Here is an 18,626-nt window from a genome sequence, read left to right as displayed (position 1 = left end):
AGTTGAACATGAGAAGACCGCAAAAGTGAAGGCAGCCCACGCGCAAATTGTTTGGCTAATTAATTAAATAAATAAATGAACACGCCGAGACAGGAGGGCACACACAAGGCCCCGTGTCCCCCAGGAGTCCCCCTCGCATGACGCTGCCTCGCTGCTGCTGCAGCGGGCAGGAGGGGCAGTAACGTCTGCGTGAATGCAGCGTGATGGTAATAGATGCCCAACCAGAGAGCCGTGTAAACAGCGTGACTGATAAGAAATTTAGTCACGTGCACAGACGCCGTAGACTCGGTGTCCCAAGGGTGTGCACAAAAAAGCCACAGGGCGGTTACCAAAAACCCTGCAGAGCAATTACAAGGCAGAGTTTTAAATAAATATTGACGTTACACAATAGAAAGCATGGGCGGGCTTACAAGTCCTTCACTTAAAATAGATTTACCCCACTATATCTCGCTGATTTTTCTCTGATGCCTAAACGTATATAAAGGTACATTGGATTTTTTAAAATTGGTGTGGATCTCCTTCTTGAGTCGCGCGTGTCATTTATTAATCATCGTCTATTTTTGCAAATGCCTTGCACTCCTCTGTGTTAAGCCTAAGGCTGCTCGAATACACTACCCCTTAATAGAGCACTTTGAATTGTTTAATGCCCCTATCCACTCATAAAGGAACCCCTGGACTCTTTATGAGGTTTATCAATAAGTTGATATACCATGTAAAGGGCCAGGTTCATACACAACCAAGAGCTACTTATGTTCAATGAAAATCAGTATTATTGTGAAAAAGGTTTCAGCAATTTGCAATGCTTCAGCACTGTATATACAAGCCAGCCATAACTGCAATGCCTCTGGTACCAAGTTAGTCATTCAATTATCTTTATTCGATTATTAAAAATCATAAAAGAACGAGCAAAAATACATATCACCATTTCATCTGATCACAAAATATTACATACAATTAAACCAAAAAACACAAAATTTTTACAATAAAACATGCATAAATATTTAAAAAAGATAAAAAGAAGGGTTTGTTAAAACACAACGCATTCAGAAAAAGGAGTAAAAAGAGAGGAAATTCATTTTTCAGAGATAAAGTGCCTATGCCTTGTACGATGCTTATTTAAGCGTGCTCCTGCAACTAGAAAACTAGCGACAGAAAAAGCTACTTTCGTATCAGAAAGAAGTTGCAAAAACATCAAAGCTGGTTTTACCTGAATAAAGCCCTGATTGCGTAGAATAGGGAGCAAATATCTTTTTCTAATCTCAGTATAATGACCACAGAACATGACGAAATGCATCGTGTCCTGTGTTGAAAAATGATCACAGTCACATGGTTCAGCGTCATCGGGCCTAGACCAGGTTCTGAAATTCCCCAATATAAAATGAATTAAATCAAATCGGAATCTCGTTAGGAGAAAGCGGTGGTAAGGTTTTGTTACCGAAAAAAGGTATGTTTCCATTCCAGGAACAGAGGAAAGCATACAGTGTTTCCTTACCATGTTTTTTTTTTAGCTCTACTGCTTCCCTCTCCAGGGCATATAAATTTGTCAGAATGTTTTTGACTAAATTTAAATCTTCATAGGTTATACCATCTGGGGATGAGAAGAGCTCCGGTCGGCCTGCTAAAATAAGCTGGGTTTTCACGTATCTTAGCCATGGGATTTTAAGGGCCCTGTCCAGGGCTAGGCAGTCTTTTAAAATAATGTGATTTAGTGTAAGCTCCTGGTTAAGCCAGGTTTTTAACCAGCCAATCACTGGGGCTAATTTTAGAGTGTCAGATATATAGCCCAAGCCTACCTCTGTGTGCAATGCAAAGGTCGGGGTTGATTGGGGAACAGAAAGCAGAGATCTCAAAAATTTGTTCTCTACGTTCTGTATTTTGGTAGAGCTAGTGTATCCCCAAACAACGGAGCCATACTGAGCGACTGACAGACATTTTGCTTTATAGACTTTAATTATACTTTCCATGGGACGGGCGCCCAGTTTTTTGGCAAAGCCTAGCAGCCCTGCGGCCGCTCTAGCAACAGCGCTGCTTTTGACCAAAAGCTGGGGGCCCCAGGTACCCTTTTCATCGAAAATCACCCCTAGGTATGGAAAGGAAGGGACTCTCTTAACCTCCTTCCCTGCGCAATAGAATGTTAACAACTTTTTTTTTCTACCTGCGGATCCAGCAATCATTACATGTGATTTTTCTGTGTTAATTTTCATGTCCAGAGATGACATAAAAGCTCCATAAGATAAAAGAAGTTTATTCAGCGCAACTCCAGAGCGTGCTAAAAGAACAGCGTCATCCGCGTACAGGAGGACGGGTATCTTTGTCTCGCCTGCACGCGGAATGTCGCTATGTGATGTTATCATTTCTGCCTCGAGGTCATTAATATATAGAATGAAAAGGAGGGGGGCAAGTATACACCCTTGCCTAACCCCCCTCTCTGACCTAAAATGACAAGTACATCTTCCTTCCCTAGTAACTCTAACTGAGGTCATGAGATCCCTATGTAACTCAGCTAAGTAATCGACCAAGGGGGGATCAAAGCCCATGGCCAAAAGGATCCCCCACAGCCTTGACCTGTTAACCAGGTCAAAAGCTGAGGAGAGGTCCATAAAGGCCATGTACAAAGAGCCGCCCCTGGCGACCACATATTTATTTAAAATTAATTCTAGGTTTAGGCACTGATCTAAGGTTCCTCTATTGGCTCTAAAGCCATATTGTGCGTTAGATAAAATACCCTTACTTTCTAAAATCAAGGTTAATCTACCTAGGAGGACTCTCCCCAGAATTTTAACACTCGAGTCAATGAGAGAGATTGGCCTATAGCAAGCCGGATCTGTCCTCTGTCCTTTCTTAAAGATTGGCACAATGGTCGAAGTTGCCCAGGTAGAGGGGAAAATAAATTCCCTTGTGGCATTAAAAATATTAGTTAAAATCTTTGAGCTAAGTTCGGGGGCGGTCTTAAAAAAGTCTGCAGGGACCCCATCTGGCCCCGGTGCCTTTTTGCAGAGTGTATCTTTAATTGCTTGTTTCACCTCATCCTGAGTGAAGGGAGAGATACGAGTTAATGGTTTTGGTAGGGGTTCTTCACATTCAGTGGTAGTATGAATTTGACTATAAATATTACTAAAATGTGTTACCCACTGTTCATCTGGGATAATACAGTCAGCTCTCTGGTTATCTAGTCCCACAAAATACGGGTGATTTATAACTGCCCAGAATTTAGCACTATCTTTCTGTATCTCGGGCAGTAACAAATCATTCCAGGCCTCGTCTTTTATCTCAGATTTCCTCTTCCTAATAGCTAAGTTATAATGTTTCCTCAGTGACGCTATCAACACTCTGTCTCTAGGTTTACACTTTAGGGCTTTAAGAAGAGTTGAATGGGCCTTAGAACAGTTTGCGTCAAACCATTTGGGGCCCTTGAGTTTATTAGGCTTTGCCTTTATGGTCAAATCTAAGTTAACTTGATGACAAATAACACTAAAGGCCTCGACCAAAGTAACACTCGGGTTTTTGTCATCTAAACAGATGGCAATTTCACCGGCAACTTTGGCCGTGGTTTCCTGTAAGAAAGTTATTGGAGTAACTTGGCCCCATTTAAGCCTCCGGTTTTGGTCTCTTAGCACAAGATCTGTCGCACACAATGTGTCCGTCTTCCTGTTTCCCAGGACTCCTTGAGATAAAACCTCTAAAATCACAGGATTGTGGTCACTAAAAACAGAAGTTTCTACCTTATAAACAAATATTTCAGGTAGAACTTTTGAAGAAACAAAAATATAATCAATAATAGTGTCAGAATCATTGCCCACATATGTTGGTAACCTCAAATCATTTGAGCAGGTACCAAATTCATAGAGGTTGAGGGTAGCCAAGAGCGATTCCAAAACCTCTCCGCTTGAAGTATGTTCAAAATGCGGAGAGGAAGAATAAGGAAAGAATTTCTCAGTTTCTCTCTGGCAGCCTGCCTGGCAAGGATGAATATTAAAATCTCCCATAAGGATCACCTCATGCGCGTAACAACTGTTCTCAATAAGGGTGGATAAGAGATCCTCTAGGGATAACAAATGCTCGTTAGGGAATTGACTGGTCGGGGAATTATAAAAATTAACAAGTAAAATGGAGTTACAGTTTGATAAAGTCAGTTCGACCGCTAAGCAATTTTTTGATTTGGACTTAATATGTCTAGGTTTACCTTTGACGTCAAGTGAAATGTATACAGCCAACCCACCCCTTGCTCTTCCTGCTCTACTAGGAACTGCAGGTACAAAAAAATGAGAATAGCCGTCTAAGGCCAAGCAATCTAACGTTTCCCAAGTTTCCTGAAAAGCAAGGATGTCATAATTCCTAATTTTGTCCAACCAGATTTTATCTTTAAATTTGGGTCTTAGCCCCGCAATATTCCAGCTCATAAATCTGCAGGCCCTGGCTCCTGCAGAGGACTGAGCTGATAAACCAAAAGCAGAAAGTGGTCCCTTTGCGTCATTAACGTGATTTGGCAAAAGTCAATCGTTGTGGTCCATAAAAGAAAGTGGCGCAAAGCGGTTAAACAGTTCTAAAGGCTGTGTAACGGGGTTAAGCATAAAAGGTTGATGACGGTGAGCTGAGACGTTATTCCTTAAATCTTGTTCCCAACTGGAGTGAAGATTCCAGTTGGTATTCCTCTCTGAAGCAGGAGTCCTTGGAAAAGATATGTTCCGCTGTTCCCCATACAAAAATTTCAGAGTGAGGGGAACCACGGTGCCTTGTCTTCGTTGGGGAGGAAAGATATTTGCAAGAATGTTAGGAAGAACATGTTGATTTGAAAAGCTCACAGCCACACAGTCACCTTTAAATCTTTTTGGGCGGTTTCCCAGCCAAGGAACCCTAGTTACTGATTTAATTACGCTTGCTAGGTGATGCTGTCCCCCTGGAGCTAGCCGCACATTAACGGTTAGCCAATGCAGGGCTTTGCTACGTAGTGAATTAGAACTTTCCACCGTACCTCTTTCCAGCGGAGGAACATTTGCGAGGACTAAGACCACAGGTGTGGCTTCAACAATGAATTGCAGTGGGTCCGTTGTGAAAATTTCGGCTTGTACTTGTGTTTGTACTGGGGGAATGTTGGCCGGAGAAGTTGGATTTATTGAAGGACGTGGTAGCACGGGACCCTCAATGGGAGCGGTCAAAGATAATGGTGAAGGGTTCACTCCAAGCAGTTCAGTTCCTTCACCAGCCCCCAAATCGTTTCCGGTGTTAACTCCCCTGGGATTATTGCCTAAAATAGTCACTAACGTAGTTATATTTTCAATGCCACTTGCAACTATATTTTGACGACCGCCCAGCTTCTTAACCTCTGCTTGCAATTTATCAATCTTGGATATGAGAGGTTTAACGATGGAGTTAATTTTAATCTCAATAAGGTCTACGATTTTATCGAGAAGGGCTTCTTCAGTAGGACGGGTAGAATGGTCCTCAACGTGAGTCATTTGTGTACATTTTGGAATGTTAGCCCTCTTCCATTTAGTCCCTGAGCGTAGCCCACCCCGCTTTAGAGGAATCTTAGTGCATTGTCGCTTGGGTCTGGCTACATGACCTATAGTGGATTGATCGAGAACAGACACCTGAGACTGTGTATCTTGATCTGAATCTATATTATTGTAGTTATCTGCATTGCCCTCAACGGGCAAGCCATCAGAAGCCGGGATTACATTATCCGGGGTGTCTGGTGTAACTTGGGAAACAATGTCATCGATCGTGGCTGCACTGAAAACGTCTTGCGTAAAAATTTCATCAGTCAAAGTAGTAACAAGTGTAGGTGGGGACAGGCAGAGCAAATCAGGAGATTGGCTCAGCCCCAATGACTCCCTCCTTTGCATATTGATCTTCTGTACGGTCTGAACTAGATAGTTGTTAATCTTGTTTTGTTGAACTCCAGCAATTTTTTTAGGCATGACTTACAATATAGCACAAAATAGGGAAGAACACATAAACAAATGTACGTAAGATTGTATATCAGCTAGGCTTACGCGACAAAGAATGTCGACGATGACTCCTGTAGCGGTTCTGGCCCTGCCCCTGCCTCCTCCTGCCGATGAGGGCCGTAGAGGGCCCGCCCTTTGCCCGGGCTTCGCCCCGGCCGTCCCGCTCGCGTCCCGCGAAGCGAGCCTCTCTGAGCTTTATTCCCGCCTCCTGGCGCGTCAGAGCCGCGCGCCGCCGCTGGTGCTGCCGGGAGTTGTGGACCCGGGGCGGCGACGCGGAAGTTGGAGCTCCCTGCTGCTGCGAGGACTGCCCCTGACTCTTGGCGGTGGCGGCGAAGTAATGGCGTGGCGTGATGCAGGTAAGAATCCTGCTGCGTTGCTGCTTTTCCCCCTAGCTCCGCCGGTCTCTCTGAGCTTTATTCCCGCCTCCTGGCGCGTCAGAGCCGCGCGCCGCCGCTGGTGCTGCCGGGAGTTGTGGACCCGGGGCGGCGACGCGGAAGTTGGAGCTCCCTGCTGCTGCGAGGACTGCCCCTGACTCTTGGCGGTGGCGGCGAAGTAATGGCGTGGCGTGATGCAGGTAAGAATCCTGCTGCGTTGCTGCTTTTCCCCCTAGCTCCGCCGGCCTCTCTGAGCTTTATTCCCGCCTCCTGGCGCGTCAGAGCCGCGCGCCGCCGCTGGTGCTGCCGGGAGTTGTGGACCCGGGGCGGCGACGCGGAAGTTGGAGCTCCCTGCTGCTGCGAGGACTGCCCCTGACTCTTGGCGGTGGCGGCGAAGTAATGGCGTGGCGTGATGCAGGTAAGAATCCTGCTGCGTTGATATACCATGTAAAGGGCCAGGTTCATACACAACCAAGAGCTACTTATGTTCAATGAAAATCAGTATTATTGTGAAAAAGGTTTCAGCAATTTGCAATGCTTCAGCACTGTATATACAAGCCAGCCATAACTGCAATGCCTCTGGTACCAAGTTACTAATCTTGCTAATAAATCTCCCCAACACCTTTCAGTTTAAACATATTACGAAACTCCAACCATTTATTTTTATTTTTTACAAACATCAGCTTATGAGTTGTGGAAAAACACACATTTTATCTCAAATATATGCATTTACATTTTGGAATGCATATAATATTTCAACCGAGCAAAGTGTTCCAATTTAGTAGGCTGGGCTGGACACAGGAGAGCTACTTACAGGTAGCTTAACAGCTACCAGTAGATCGCAAGCTACTCGTTGGAGAATCCTGGTCTGGAGCCAGGGTAGGGAAGGCAAGAAACAGACTGCACTTCAAAGAGAAACCTCTCTAGAAGCTTCTCCAACTACCAGGAGGCACCTGGTATAAATATAAGACCTCAGACACCAACTCCTCAGTTCTGGAACTGTGGAGACTCTGCCAGGAAGCAGGACTGCTGTGCTACTGAAAGGACTGCCACTGTGCTTGGCTGCAGCCTTGCTACTTTACTGAATGGATGTTTTGCTGGATCGCTGCACCGCTGCCCTTCTGCCTGAGACAGAGGGATTAGACCTGACCTGACCCTAGGTGCCCCAGAGTGACTTCAAGCTCTGCTGGCCTCCTGTTCGGAGCCACAGGGACATAACAGACTCCCAACCACCAGAACCAGAACCAGCTGACTCCCAAGTGGTGCCACTCAGGTCCTGGACCCTTGGTTTGGCCTCAGTAGATCTGAAATGAAGTTTTTGGCCTCTTCGCAACCATAAACTTGCCAGTTGTCGCAAAAAACCTTGTTGCTCACACTGCCCACCGCAAAGTTATGCCGACCCAACCCTTTGCACTACAGCATCGACTACCACCACAAAGCTCTGGTCTGACTACATGCGACAACAACAGGATCCTCACTTTACAGCAACAACGTCTGAAACGCTTCCCTGATCGTCGCTGCCCTCACCACCATGAATGGGATTCTGCCCTTGACTGGGAAGGTTACTTTTCACCGGGACTAACCTGGTCTCTGTATCTGACCCACTCTCCACTACCGTTGGCCTGAACTCGTGCCTTTCTCCCAGTCTCACATGACCGGAAAGCCACAAGTGGCGATTTGGGATTTTTGGCACTATTTACAATTAAATCTTTAAAATTGCATATCTCTGGTTGTATGATTGGATTTTTTCCTTTTGGTCTTGATTCAATTATTACATTTTGCTCTATTTTTCTAAATTGGTGTGGGATCTTTTTGTGTTTTGTGTTTTCACTTTATTACTGTTTTAAGTGCTGCATAAATTCTTTAAACATTGCTTCTAAGTTAGACTGACTGCTCTGTGCCAAGCTTCCAAAGGAATAGGCACAGGTTAATTTGGGGTTTGCTTAAGCCTCACCCTGACAAAGATTGCGGTTGCTGCTTAAGTAGGGTTTCACCACCCTCTATCAGTAACTACATTTCTTGCACTGCTATTATTCCTTCACCAACCTGCAAGATTATAGATCAAGTAAGTCCCAATAAAAACTCAGTTTAGTCCCAACTGGTTACCACTCGCTCTGAACTCCCCAAATGAACTCAAAGGTAAAGAAAATAAAATTAATGCATAAAAGATTACTACATTTCTACTGTGTAAAATGTCTACCAAATAAAGAGACGCGCAGCTACGCACTCTTATTCTATGTTGGACAAATATATAGAGAAAATTGCAGCCCTGGATGGACACTGTGGCGCTACAAAAGCAAAAAACCTTGCTTACTACTAAGTTGAAACTCTCATACAACAAAGGTGCCCCAATGAATATAATAAATATGGATGATATGGCATTGGAGAGAGAACAGATTGGTCATATTCTCACAATAACAGTTTGCATAACCCAAGTGAATGACAGTTTTATTCGAAAACACTGTGGAGGGCATGTTGAAGTGGCTTAAAGAACAGGAGAGAGTGAAAGTAATGAATAGCAGAAAGCAATATGATGCAGAGTTACCAGAACAAGTTGAACAGTGTTCACTGTATATTGGAATCACAAAACATTGACATCGCGACTCTGGCATTCAAGCCCCCTTGGTTGTGTTGTGCCCAACAGTCTCATCCAGACAATTTTCCTTTGAAGAGCTGCAATGCCAAAGTGGCACAAGCATATGTCCTTATCTCAGTGGTCGTCATTCAGTTTTACACAAGACTTGTTACGGAGCATGTCAGAAGGCCAGACACGTCTGAGGGAGAAGAAGTCAGCACAGCCTAGAGAGGACAAAAAAGTGTACATCTGAAATGTGCCCAAAGATACAACTCTTAAGGTATCCATCCTGCGACACCCAGGGCAAATGGCAAGTTTTAAAGATGCCAGGAAGGCTGGAGTTTATTGCAGGGAAGCAGCTGAGCAGAAGGGTTTGCATAGAAAGTGTGACAGAGGGCTACAGAGAAAGGACATGAAGGGGAAGGGATTGCAGAGAAAGAGACAACAGAGGAGGGAACAACAAGGGAAGGACCTGCAGGAGAAATGCTTGAAAGGAAGGCACATAATCAAGGAAGTGAAACCTTTACCTCTTTGTGCCAATCTTGCCTTCAGTCATTAATCTATGTTTCAGTGAGGGAAAGATTCCTGAAAACCACAATTAGTCCCTGCTGAAGGACACCCTCTCTTGATCCCTGTAAGCTGCCTAAAGTTCAGGCTTTTTACTATGTCAGAAATGTTTCCAAATTCATGTAAAATATGGTCAATAACAATTTTAAGTTTTTCTTCTCACTAATGCTCCAATTCATCAAGTGTCATACTGGGTTAGAGGGGTAAGACCATGATTGTAGTAATGAATGCTCTTCTTGGTATTGCGGATCTTGGCAGGTCTTCTTTCTTGATCCTTTTTTATTTGCCTGCAATGTTTGACATTGTGGATTATCCTAACTTAGATGCCCCATGTGTTTTAAATGGTTCACCTTTCTTGAGTCCTAGAAGCCTTTGATAGGGGCTTTGCATTTTTAGCACATTTGATTCACTATTGACATGCAGGTTAACGGTTCACCTCAAACAGCCATGGTGTTTGTCCGAGACACAAGTTGCCGATTTAATATCATAGAAGGGTTTACCTTTGTATGTCTGTCATATACAACTGATAATCAAATGTATCTCTGAGTCTGATCTATTCATAAACAACTGAAGGGTTAGTAAACTATGTCGATGGATTAGAAACCAGCAGCTGTCTCCAGCTGAGTACTCATTAGGCACAGGTGACCTAATCTGTCCTCAATTCTAGAAACTTTCTGATCTTTTTGGTGAAGAAATGTCCTTTGATTTAGGAAAATCAATCAAACCACAGCCAAAATTAGAAACAATGATATTCTAAATATTTCCATTTTTTTGTCCACAAATTTAGACACCTGTCAAGTAATTTTCTGTGAAAAGCAGCTGGACAAAAGCATAGCTGCAACCTCTGAGGAAAAGAAGCACACTTATAAGTAAAATAATAAATACCACTCAAGACAATGCTAACTTATTTTACGCAGGCCTTTTCAAGTACTTTCTTCAGCACCTCAAAGTTGACCGAAACAAGGTTGCAAATTGTGCCTAAAGAGGCCAGAACATCTTCCTGTATCTCACAAGGCTCTTCAAAAGCTTCTAACTGCAGAACAAGTTGGTTGATAACATTGCTAAGATAAAGGTACTTATATATATCAAGCATTCTTGTTATACGAATGGTACAACCAAAGTTGATACTCCTACCTATCAAACAACACGTTACATTAGTTTGACTTGAGAATCAAATCAGGCTCAATTTAACATGTTACAGTGTGCAACTTTAACAAAGTTGCTACTTTGCTTCCTTTAGTCTACTGTACCCTTAATGGTTGAACATGGGGTCTGTCCTAGAGACAGCTTTATGCAGCCCTATGGAAACATGCTAACGATTCCCAGAAGAGAATACAATAGGGGCCGTCATCAGACAAAGTGTTACCTCCATAGGAAGTCACATGGGCGAACTTCAAAGGAGAAGCCGCCTTTGAAGGGCAACTGGGAAACACCTGGAATAGGGGCTGCTCTAGTGTTCAGTTAGACAGGCTGGCATTATGGAAATGGAAGGAGAAACCATTTGCCAAACCTGTTTTCCATGGATGTGTAGCCCCCTGGTAACCACACCTTTGGGTTGCGCTAGTGAATTGTGAACACCAGGAAAGGGGTTCTGCCATGTTGGAAGTGGGCAGAATGGTACTTCTTGGGATAGGCAGATGCCACACTTCACAGGAAGTGGTCATCAGAGGAAGGAAACCTGGCAGTCCATTGGCTGCGAACCAAATCTTACCCTGAGTAAACTTCAGAGCATAAAAATGGCACCCCTGGCACCTTGAACTCATATCTTGACTGGACTGGAAGAAGGACTGCCTTACTGCAGCAAGTTCCTGGCAAAGAGACGCTGCACTTACGTGGACTGCAACTGATGGCTAGCAAAGTAAAAGGAACTGTGCATGCTGTATCCTGCTCAGGGAGAAGTAATTTCCAGAGCCCAGTCAAAGAAAGGGACTCCAGCGGTCGGTTGGCGGACCTATTCGCAGCACAGGGCTACAACAGCGGAAGGAGCCTGCCATGGGTGAGTGGTAGACCAGATCGCCAGATTGCCAATCCACACAGCCGTTCAGTTCCAGGACTGAGGCCCAGTGCTCAGAAATTGCACCCGTGTCCGCTGGACCTGGGAGACTTGTCGGACGGCAGCTTGGTCGCCTAGAAGCCAAGCTACAGCCCAAAGAAGGATTTTGCAGTGACTGAGACACTGGATGATTAGTCACGCAGGGCAACGACTTCTGCCAGGCTCGAGAGGACTTCAGGGGATGTCGACCGCTGTGGCCAGGACCACCTCACCAAGCCCATGGACCAAGGAGTAGCTGAAAAAAGACCCCCTTGAACACGTCACATTCACAGCATCTTTGGGCATCTTCAGCATGTTGTACCCCTTGCATCAGGATCGCTTCCATAGGAGTCTATGGCAAGGAGATGAAGTGTCTAGAGCTGACTGGAGACTGCGTCTTCTTTGAAGTTAACTGTTTCTGAGGGTCATACAGGCCCCCGTCACTGGCTTCCTGCCGGAGTTGGTCACGCATAGTAACTCGAACTGACCACAATGCAACTAGCCCAACTTTTAGCTGAAAAAGTTTCTAAGTGTCTAATTTGTTGAATTTACAAATGCTTGCTCGCGGTTGAGTTAGAAGATGTGAAATACTGTACCTTTTAAAGTCTATATCTCCTGGACTTTCCGGTGGCTCTCTTTTGTTTTGGTGTCTAAAAATATATTAAATTCTGCTCTATTTTCATAAATTGGCTTTGGATTTCTTGAGTGTCTTATTTCTAACTCAATTGTTTTGGTGCTGTTTAAATGATTACACTTGTTCCTTTGTCTAAGCCACGGGTACTCATAGTACGGCCAGCGGGCCGCCAGCGGCCCGGCAAGCCTTCCTTGGCGGCCCGCGGACCTTGCAGGCAACATACCTCTGTGTTTTTTATATCGCAGGTTGCAGCAGCGCGGAGCTATGGGGGCTGGGCAATTCTTTTAAAAACCATTCACTTGTTAATAAGGCTTTGTTCTATTTCACCTCTTCTTAGCGCCCCTGCATCTCCACTCTGATTGAGTGAAGATGTAGGGGCGCTTTTGAGTGGAGATGCAGGGGCGCCAAGAAGAGGTGAAATTCAACAAAGCCTCATTAACAAGTGAATGGTCTTTAAAAGACCTGTGAAGTACTTGGGTGCGGCAGCATTGTGTGTTCCAGAGAAGCTGTCTCATCGCGGGGTGAGGTGACAATGACAGCAGGGTGAGGTGAGGGGGGCAGACAGCAGCTAGTGAGAGCAGTGGGTGAGTTTACAGTGGAAGGAAGACAGAGTGCGACAGAGGGAGGGAGAGAGAGAGAGGGAGAGGGGGAAGACAGAGAGCGGGAGACAGAGAGGGAGAGACAGAGAGGGAGGGAGACAGAAGAGGAGACAGAGAGAGGGAGGGAGACAGAGGGAGAGGGAGGGAGACAGAGAGGGAGGGAGACAAGAGGGAGGGAGACACGAGAGAGGGACACAGAGGGAGGGAGACGGAGGGAGTGAGGGAGAGGGAGGGAGGGAGACAGAGAGAGAGGGAGACAGAGAGAGAGAGAGAGGGAGGGAGGGAGACAGAGAGGGACGGAGACAGAGAGAAAGGGAGACAAACTGATTGAGAGAGAGATAGAGAGAGGGAGGGAGACGGGGAGAGGGAGGGAGAGAGAGGGAGGGAGAGAGAGAGAGAGGGAGGAAGACAAACACAGTGAGTGAGACAGAGGGAGAGAGGGAGAGAGAGGGAGAGGGAGGGAGACAGGGAGAGGGAGGAGAGAGAGGGAGAGCGAGGGAGACAGAGAGAGGGAGACAAACAGAGTGAGTGAGACAGAGGGAGGGAGGGAGAAGGAGAGAGAGGGAGGGAGACAGAGAGGGAGGGAGACAGAGGGAGGGAGACAAGAGGGAGGGAGACAAGAGGGAGGGAGACATACAGAGGGAGGAAGGGAGAGAGGGACTGAGACAGAGAGAGGGAGGGAGACAGAGGGAGGGAGACAAGAGGGAGGGAGTCATACAGAGGGAGGGAGAGGGAGAGAGAGGGAGGGAGGGTGTGGGAGAGGGAGACACAGAGTGAGGTAGACAGAGGGAGGGAGACAGAGAGAAAGGGAGAGAGAGGGAGGGAGAAGGAGAGAGAGGTAGGGAGACAGAGAGGGAGGGAGACAGAGGGAGGGAGACAAGAGGGAGGCAGACACGAGGGAGGGAGACAAGAGGGAGGGAGACAAGAGGGAGGGAGACAAGAGGGAGGGAGACATACAGAGGGAGGGAGGGAGGGAGGGACTGAGACAGAGAGAGGGAGGGAGACAGAAAGAGGGAGGGAGACAGAGGGAGGGAGACAAGAGGGAGGGAGTCATACAGAGGGAGGGAGAGGGAGGGACTGAGACAGAGAGAGGGAGGGAGACAGAGAGAGGGAGGGAGACAGAGAGAGGGAGGGAGACACAGAGTGAGTGAGACAGAGGGAGACAGAGACAGAGGGAGGGAGACAGGGAGGGAGACAGAGAGAGGGAGGGAGGGAGAGAGAAAGGGAGACAGAGTGAGGGAGACAGAGGGAAAGAGAGAGAGAGAGAGAGAGAGCGATAGATAGAGAGAGAGGGAGACAGAGAGAGGGAGAGTGATAGAGAGAGAGAGAGAGATGGATAGAGGGAGGGAGGGAGACAGAGCGAGAGAGATAGATAGATAGAGATGTGTGAATGCCGGGTCTGGTGGCTCAGTGGACGAAGGCGTCCGCTGCAGGGGTCTGTGTTCAACTTCATGGTCACAGTTTTTTTTTTTGCTCTAGCCCCGCCCCCTCCCCCACCGGCGCGGCCCTCGGCCACAAACCACACTGTAAATTTGGCACCCGAGAGAAAGTTTGTGAGTACCCATGGTCTAAGCCTTGCTGCACACAGCCACAGTTACCCTGGGTGAGCTGGAGACTTAAACGAAACCTACTGGTCCTAAAGGGTTTGGTAAGTGTTTTACATGGTGAGGTCGCACAACTACACCATATATTAGATCCCATTTCCTAACAACAATAAAAAAGCATTTGCATGCCACTCTTAACACTGTACAAAATGTGCTACTAAGATAACATTTTTGCTCACTAAGTTTAGAATCAGGGATTGGAAAGGGATTGTCCCAGATGGCATTGCCATGCAAATTACATTCAACAACTACAATCTCATGGGTTTGGGAGTATTGGCATACATCTTGCACGTTATTTCTCGCCCTAGAAACAAATTAACATGTACTCTTGCAAAAGATGGGAGTGTTTCAAAGATGGAAAAGAGAAGAGGGCACACATACATTTTGTGTGCACTGGAAAGGGTTTCTCCAATAGGAAAATACATTTACCTCAGGAACAAAATTAAAACAACAAATTTGTGGTTCAAATGCGCTGGTCTGTTCACTTCCTCGTGTAATCCATAGAAATGTATTAAATGAGACGTGTGAATGGAAATCTATGTGTATCATAGATTCCCATATGCTGGCCTAGGTGTTTTTGTGAATTCTAAATAAGTTTTTAAAGCCTTCTGGTTTATGGTATTCAATTAGGACTCCATGATTCTGTCTGGTAAGTATTAATAGTTTGTTTATTGTTCATAATTTGAGATAACATAACAAGCAAGACTGGTCTGATGCCTGCATCCTCCATGAACTGTCCCCTCTGACAGTTTATCCCATGTGACACACATAACATTTTCAATGCGGCAACAAATACTTTCTTAACTCAGCAGCCACACCGATATAACATATACTACACCAAAACAAATCCATGACATCCCCTTTCATTTGAATCAACACAGAAAGAAATGATAAAATATCAGACACCTGTGCTGGGAAGCACAACTGGATAAAAAAGCCGGGTAAAGACACATCACTACAGTCCAGCACTTCATCAAACCATAAAAAATACATGTACTACACACAAACCCCATTCTCTTTGGCCCCAAGACACACAGAATAAACATACATATAAATAACAACTATCACACAACAAATTTCCAGAACATACAGTAAGGAAATTTCACAATTAGAGATGGTTAACATCCATTTTAGATGTACTGCAATGGGCATACATACCCCTTCCTACCTTGGCTTCACTTTCCCTAGACAGCATCTCCAAAGCCTCGAGGTGAGCGAGACCCTGAAAATCATCAAAGAGCACTCCATAGTGTGCCTTCCTCTCAGCATCTGGCTCCAATGCGTTACCTGCCCGCTTCTCCTCTTTCTCCTTTGCTTCTCGCAGGACCTGAGAGTAAAAGGAATGACAGAAGGGAAGTCTTAACTGCACATGTACAATTTTACATTTTTACTGCCCTCTCCGTTATCATTACAGGGAAAGTAGAAGACAAACTTAAATGCCCATTTATAGTCCAGAGAAGTGCAGGATTTGTAATGGCCATGTTGTGAGTATATGCAATAAACATATTTATTTTCACAATTATCAAACAACCGAGGTGCCATAGATAAATAAATCTCTAAAGTGAAATTACCACGTTATCTATGCAAAGACAAAACAAACAATAACACGTTTTTTTGGAGAGAGACGTTTGTGTCAGAGATTAAAATATGCTGCGGTAACTGGTAGACATCACTGGTAGTTTTAAAGTCAAATTTCATGTAATAAACTTAACAAAAACGAATAAAATGGACAGCATGAGTAGACCTCAATAAAACAGCTGTGCTCACTGTGTGTATTTTTTACTGTCAATTGATCAGATTTTTACAAGCCCTGTTTGTTGTTCTCCATCAATCTCAGAATTTAGCACAGAGCACGAAGCTCGTCTATTCAGTAGGAACCTCATCTATTTGCAAGGTTAGTGTCCTTCCAAAGTTCTGAATTTTATACCCAAGACAGTGTCAAATATAACTTGTAATTTATCTGCAGTGAAGAGCCAATATGATCCTATTTTTTTTATCAAAATATTTCCATTCACTTTCAAAAAGAAGAAAATATATGTGAATGTATGGCACATAAATTACAATCCTCTTGCAAAACAAACGGTTAGAGAATGAATTACTGACAATATTGGATACAATTGAATCTTTTTTTGATTTAAGACAGTCTTGCTATTTTGAAAATCAAACATATTCATCCCACTGTTCGCTTTTTTGCTGAGTGACAAGTTTAATGATATCACCGATTGGCTTCACAACTCAAAGAGGACTACGTTTTCAGCATGGCTGTGACTACATCTCAGAACATATTATAGATCGGAGCACTTACACTAGACTTGTGGGATACGTTCCCAGACTTCTAATATTGCCCATAAGAATTTATTTGCAACATGTATAGGTATATTATAAACTAAAACCCAGAAATGTATTTAGGCAACCGGGTATATGAATTACAAAGAAGGTTTTCCCTATTTGTATTGGGATAGGTCAATAGCTCAAGGAGTGTCATACATACCAAGTACAAGAAATGAGTCAGAGATAGTCAACTGTACATTAAGGTGATAGGACAACATATAGCTAACGGCCTAAGGAGGCTTTGATTGAATGTTTTGGGAGTTGAAAAGTTGAACATTTTGTTTTTTTGTGCATTTTTTTATTTATTTTTAATCAAGAATACGTTTCACCAGGTTGACAAATTCAACTTGGAGGAAGTCTTTTTTAAAAAAAAACTTTTTACGGCAGTTTTTAGCTCTTTTAGATGTCTCTTAAAGCTCGTCCCTTTTTCGTTAGATACTTTTACCTGCCTTCCATGCTCTACTCCTGCTCCTGCTTTACTTCTTTTTTTCTCTAATGTCTTCTAGTTTCTCCCACTTTACTCTTTTTTAACAAACCCCAAACTCCACTCGTTTTACTCCTTTTTATACAAACCCTTTACTATCACTCACTTTAGTTTGTTGCCAGCTCCCGCTTTACTCTTTTTTTTAACCAATCCCTGTATTCCCTTGCTATACTCCTGTTTTTATACTAGCTCCTTATTCTCCCTCCTGCTTTACGCCTCTGTTTTTTGACAAACCCTGTAGTAGCTTCCAATTTCCATTCGTCAGGCTTTCTCTATAATAGAAAGTCATTGAAATATGAATTACCATAACCAACAATTCCCAACTGTCATTAAAAGCAACAATAAACAATCGCCTGCAAGCTTTACAGTGCCTTTCTCATGAGTTCTGTCAATCTTAAAAACACCCACACTACAAGATGTGTATAACTAATACACACTTCCGACCCAAACTTTACGCCTGCCGAAGATAAAGTTGTCCTGCAGACTGTCTGGATTTCAAAATGATTTTTGTGTAGAAAATTGTACCAAAAAAAAGAGAACAGAACCCTGAATACTGCCCTGTGTAGAAAGAAACGTTCTGCAGTGCAGTCTGTCTTTCTGTGATTTTCCAAAAGCACATCTGAGTTTACAACATAAATAAAACATAAGATCAAACAATGATATCGGTGTGTGTGCTAAAGAAATGCCCATCATGTTCTGAAAATAAAGGACTGAAATCTCATATACTTTCCAAAAATTGATTAGGTCATAGGCTATGTTTCTCCAAATTGTGTGACCGTGGTTAACTTCTATTTCTACCTCATTAGCAGCGTCAATTAACAAAATAAGATCATAGGCATTCGTTTTTACTGGTCTATAAAGGGGAAAATAATTAACTGTGATACATATTACATAAAGGTTGCATATGATCTACCAACTGATCTACATGCTGATGTTAAATGGTCAAAAAAGTGGGAAACTATTGTAACTGTTTTTTTAGTCGAGCTCATAACATCCTTGTTGTGTTTTTATACGAGCTGAAAATTATGTTGTTAGGGTGTCAGGAACGCAGCTGAAATTTATATAGTTCTTCCATCTAACCAAGACACTCAACATACATGCATTGCAAAGGGGCTTAAACACAAGGGATGATCCTGAAGTCACTAGAGATTTTAGGGATCAGAGAAATATAAATAACAGTAATAACTTCTCAAAGGCTTAAAACAAAAGTAAAGTATTTGATTATACAAAAATCTAATTAAAACTTCGGGGGAGCGATTTACCCAGAAAGAATTTCCATGAGGTGTAAAACAAACGTGCTCAGGCAGCCGTGACAATTGTGATTGCATATAAGAATTAGTGCACCACACTAAAAGTTACATAAATGCGGCCCATGTATTACAAGTTAAGTTCATTTGTATGGGTCAGTCATTATTGTCAACAGCCATTATTAATGTGGGATCATCATCAGGACTCTAATCAATATGAGCCCGAGT

The 18,626-nt window shown here is 43.9% G+C and overlaps 1 protein-coding gene across 2 annotated transcripts in view; it reads right to left on the bottom strand.

The window, feature by feature from the left end:
- FAM114A2 (family with sequence similarity 114 member A2) overlaps window positions 1–18,626 on the bottom strand; it is a 310,681-nt gene that overhangs the window by 108,109 nt on the left and 183,946 nt on the right. Inside the window, exon 8 of one of the 2 annotated variants that reach the window (XM_085617644.1) lies at window positions 15,495–15,663. In XM_085617644.1, the coding sequence (XP_085473770.1) occupies window positions 15,495–15,663 (169 nt within the window). The remainder of the gene's footprint in view (window positions 1–15,494; window positions 15,664–18,626) is intronic. The other variant, XM_085617643.1, reaches the window with a different exon arrangement.

This window comes from Triturus cristatus, chromosome 7 (genome assembly GCF_964204655.1).
Source record: "Triturus cristatus chromosome 7, aTriCri1.1, whole genome shotgun sequence".
Taxonomy (NCBI): Eukaryota; Metazoa; Chordata; class Amphibia; order Caudata; family Salamandridae; genus Triturus; species Triturus cristatus.
This window is presented reverse-complemented; position numbering and strand designations above follow the sequence as displayed.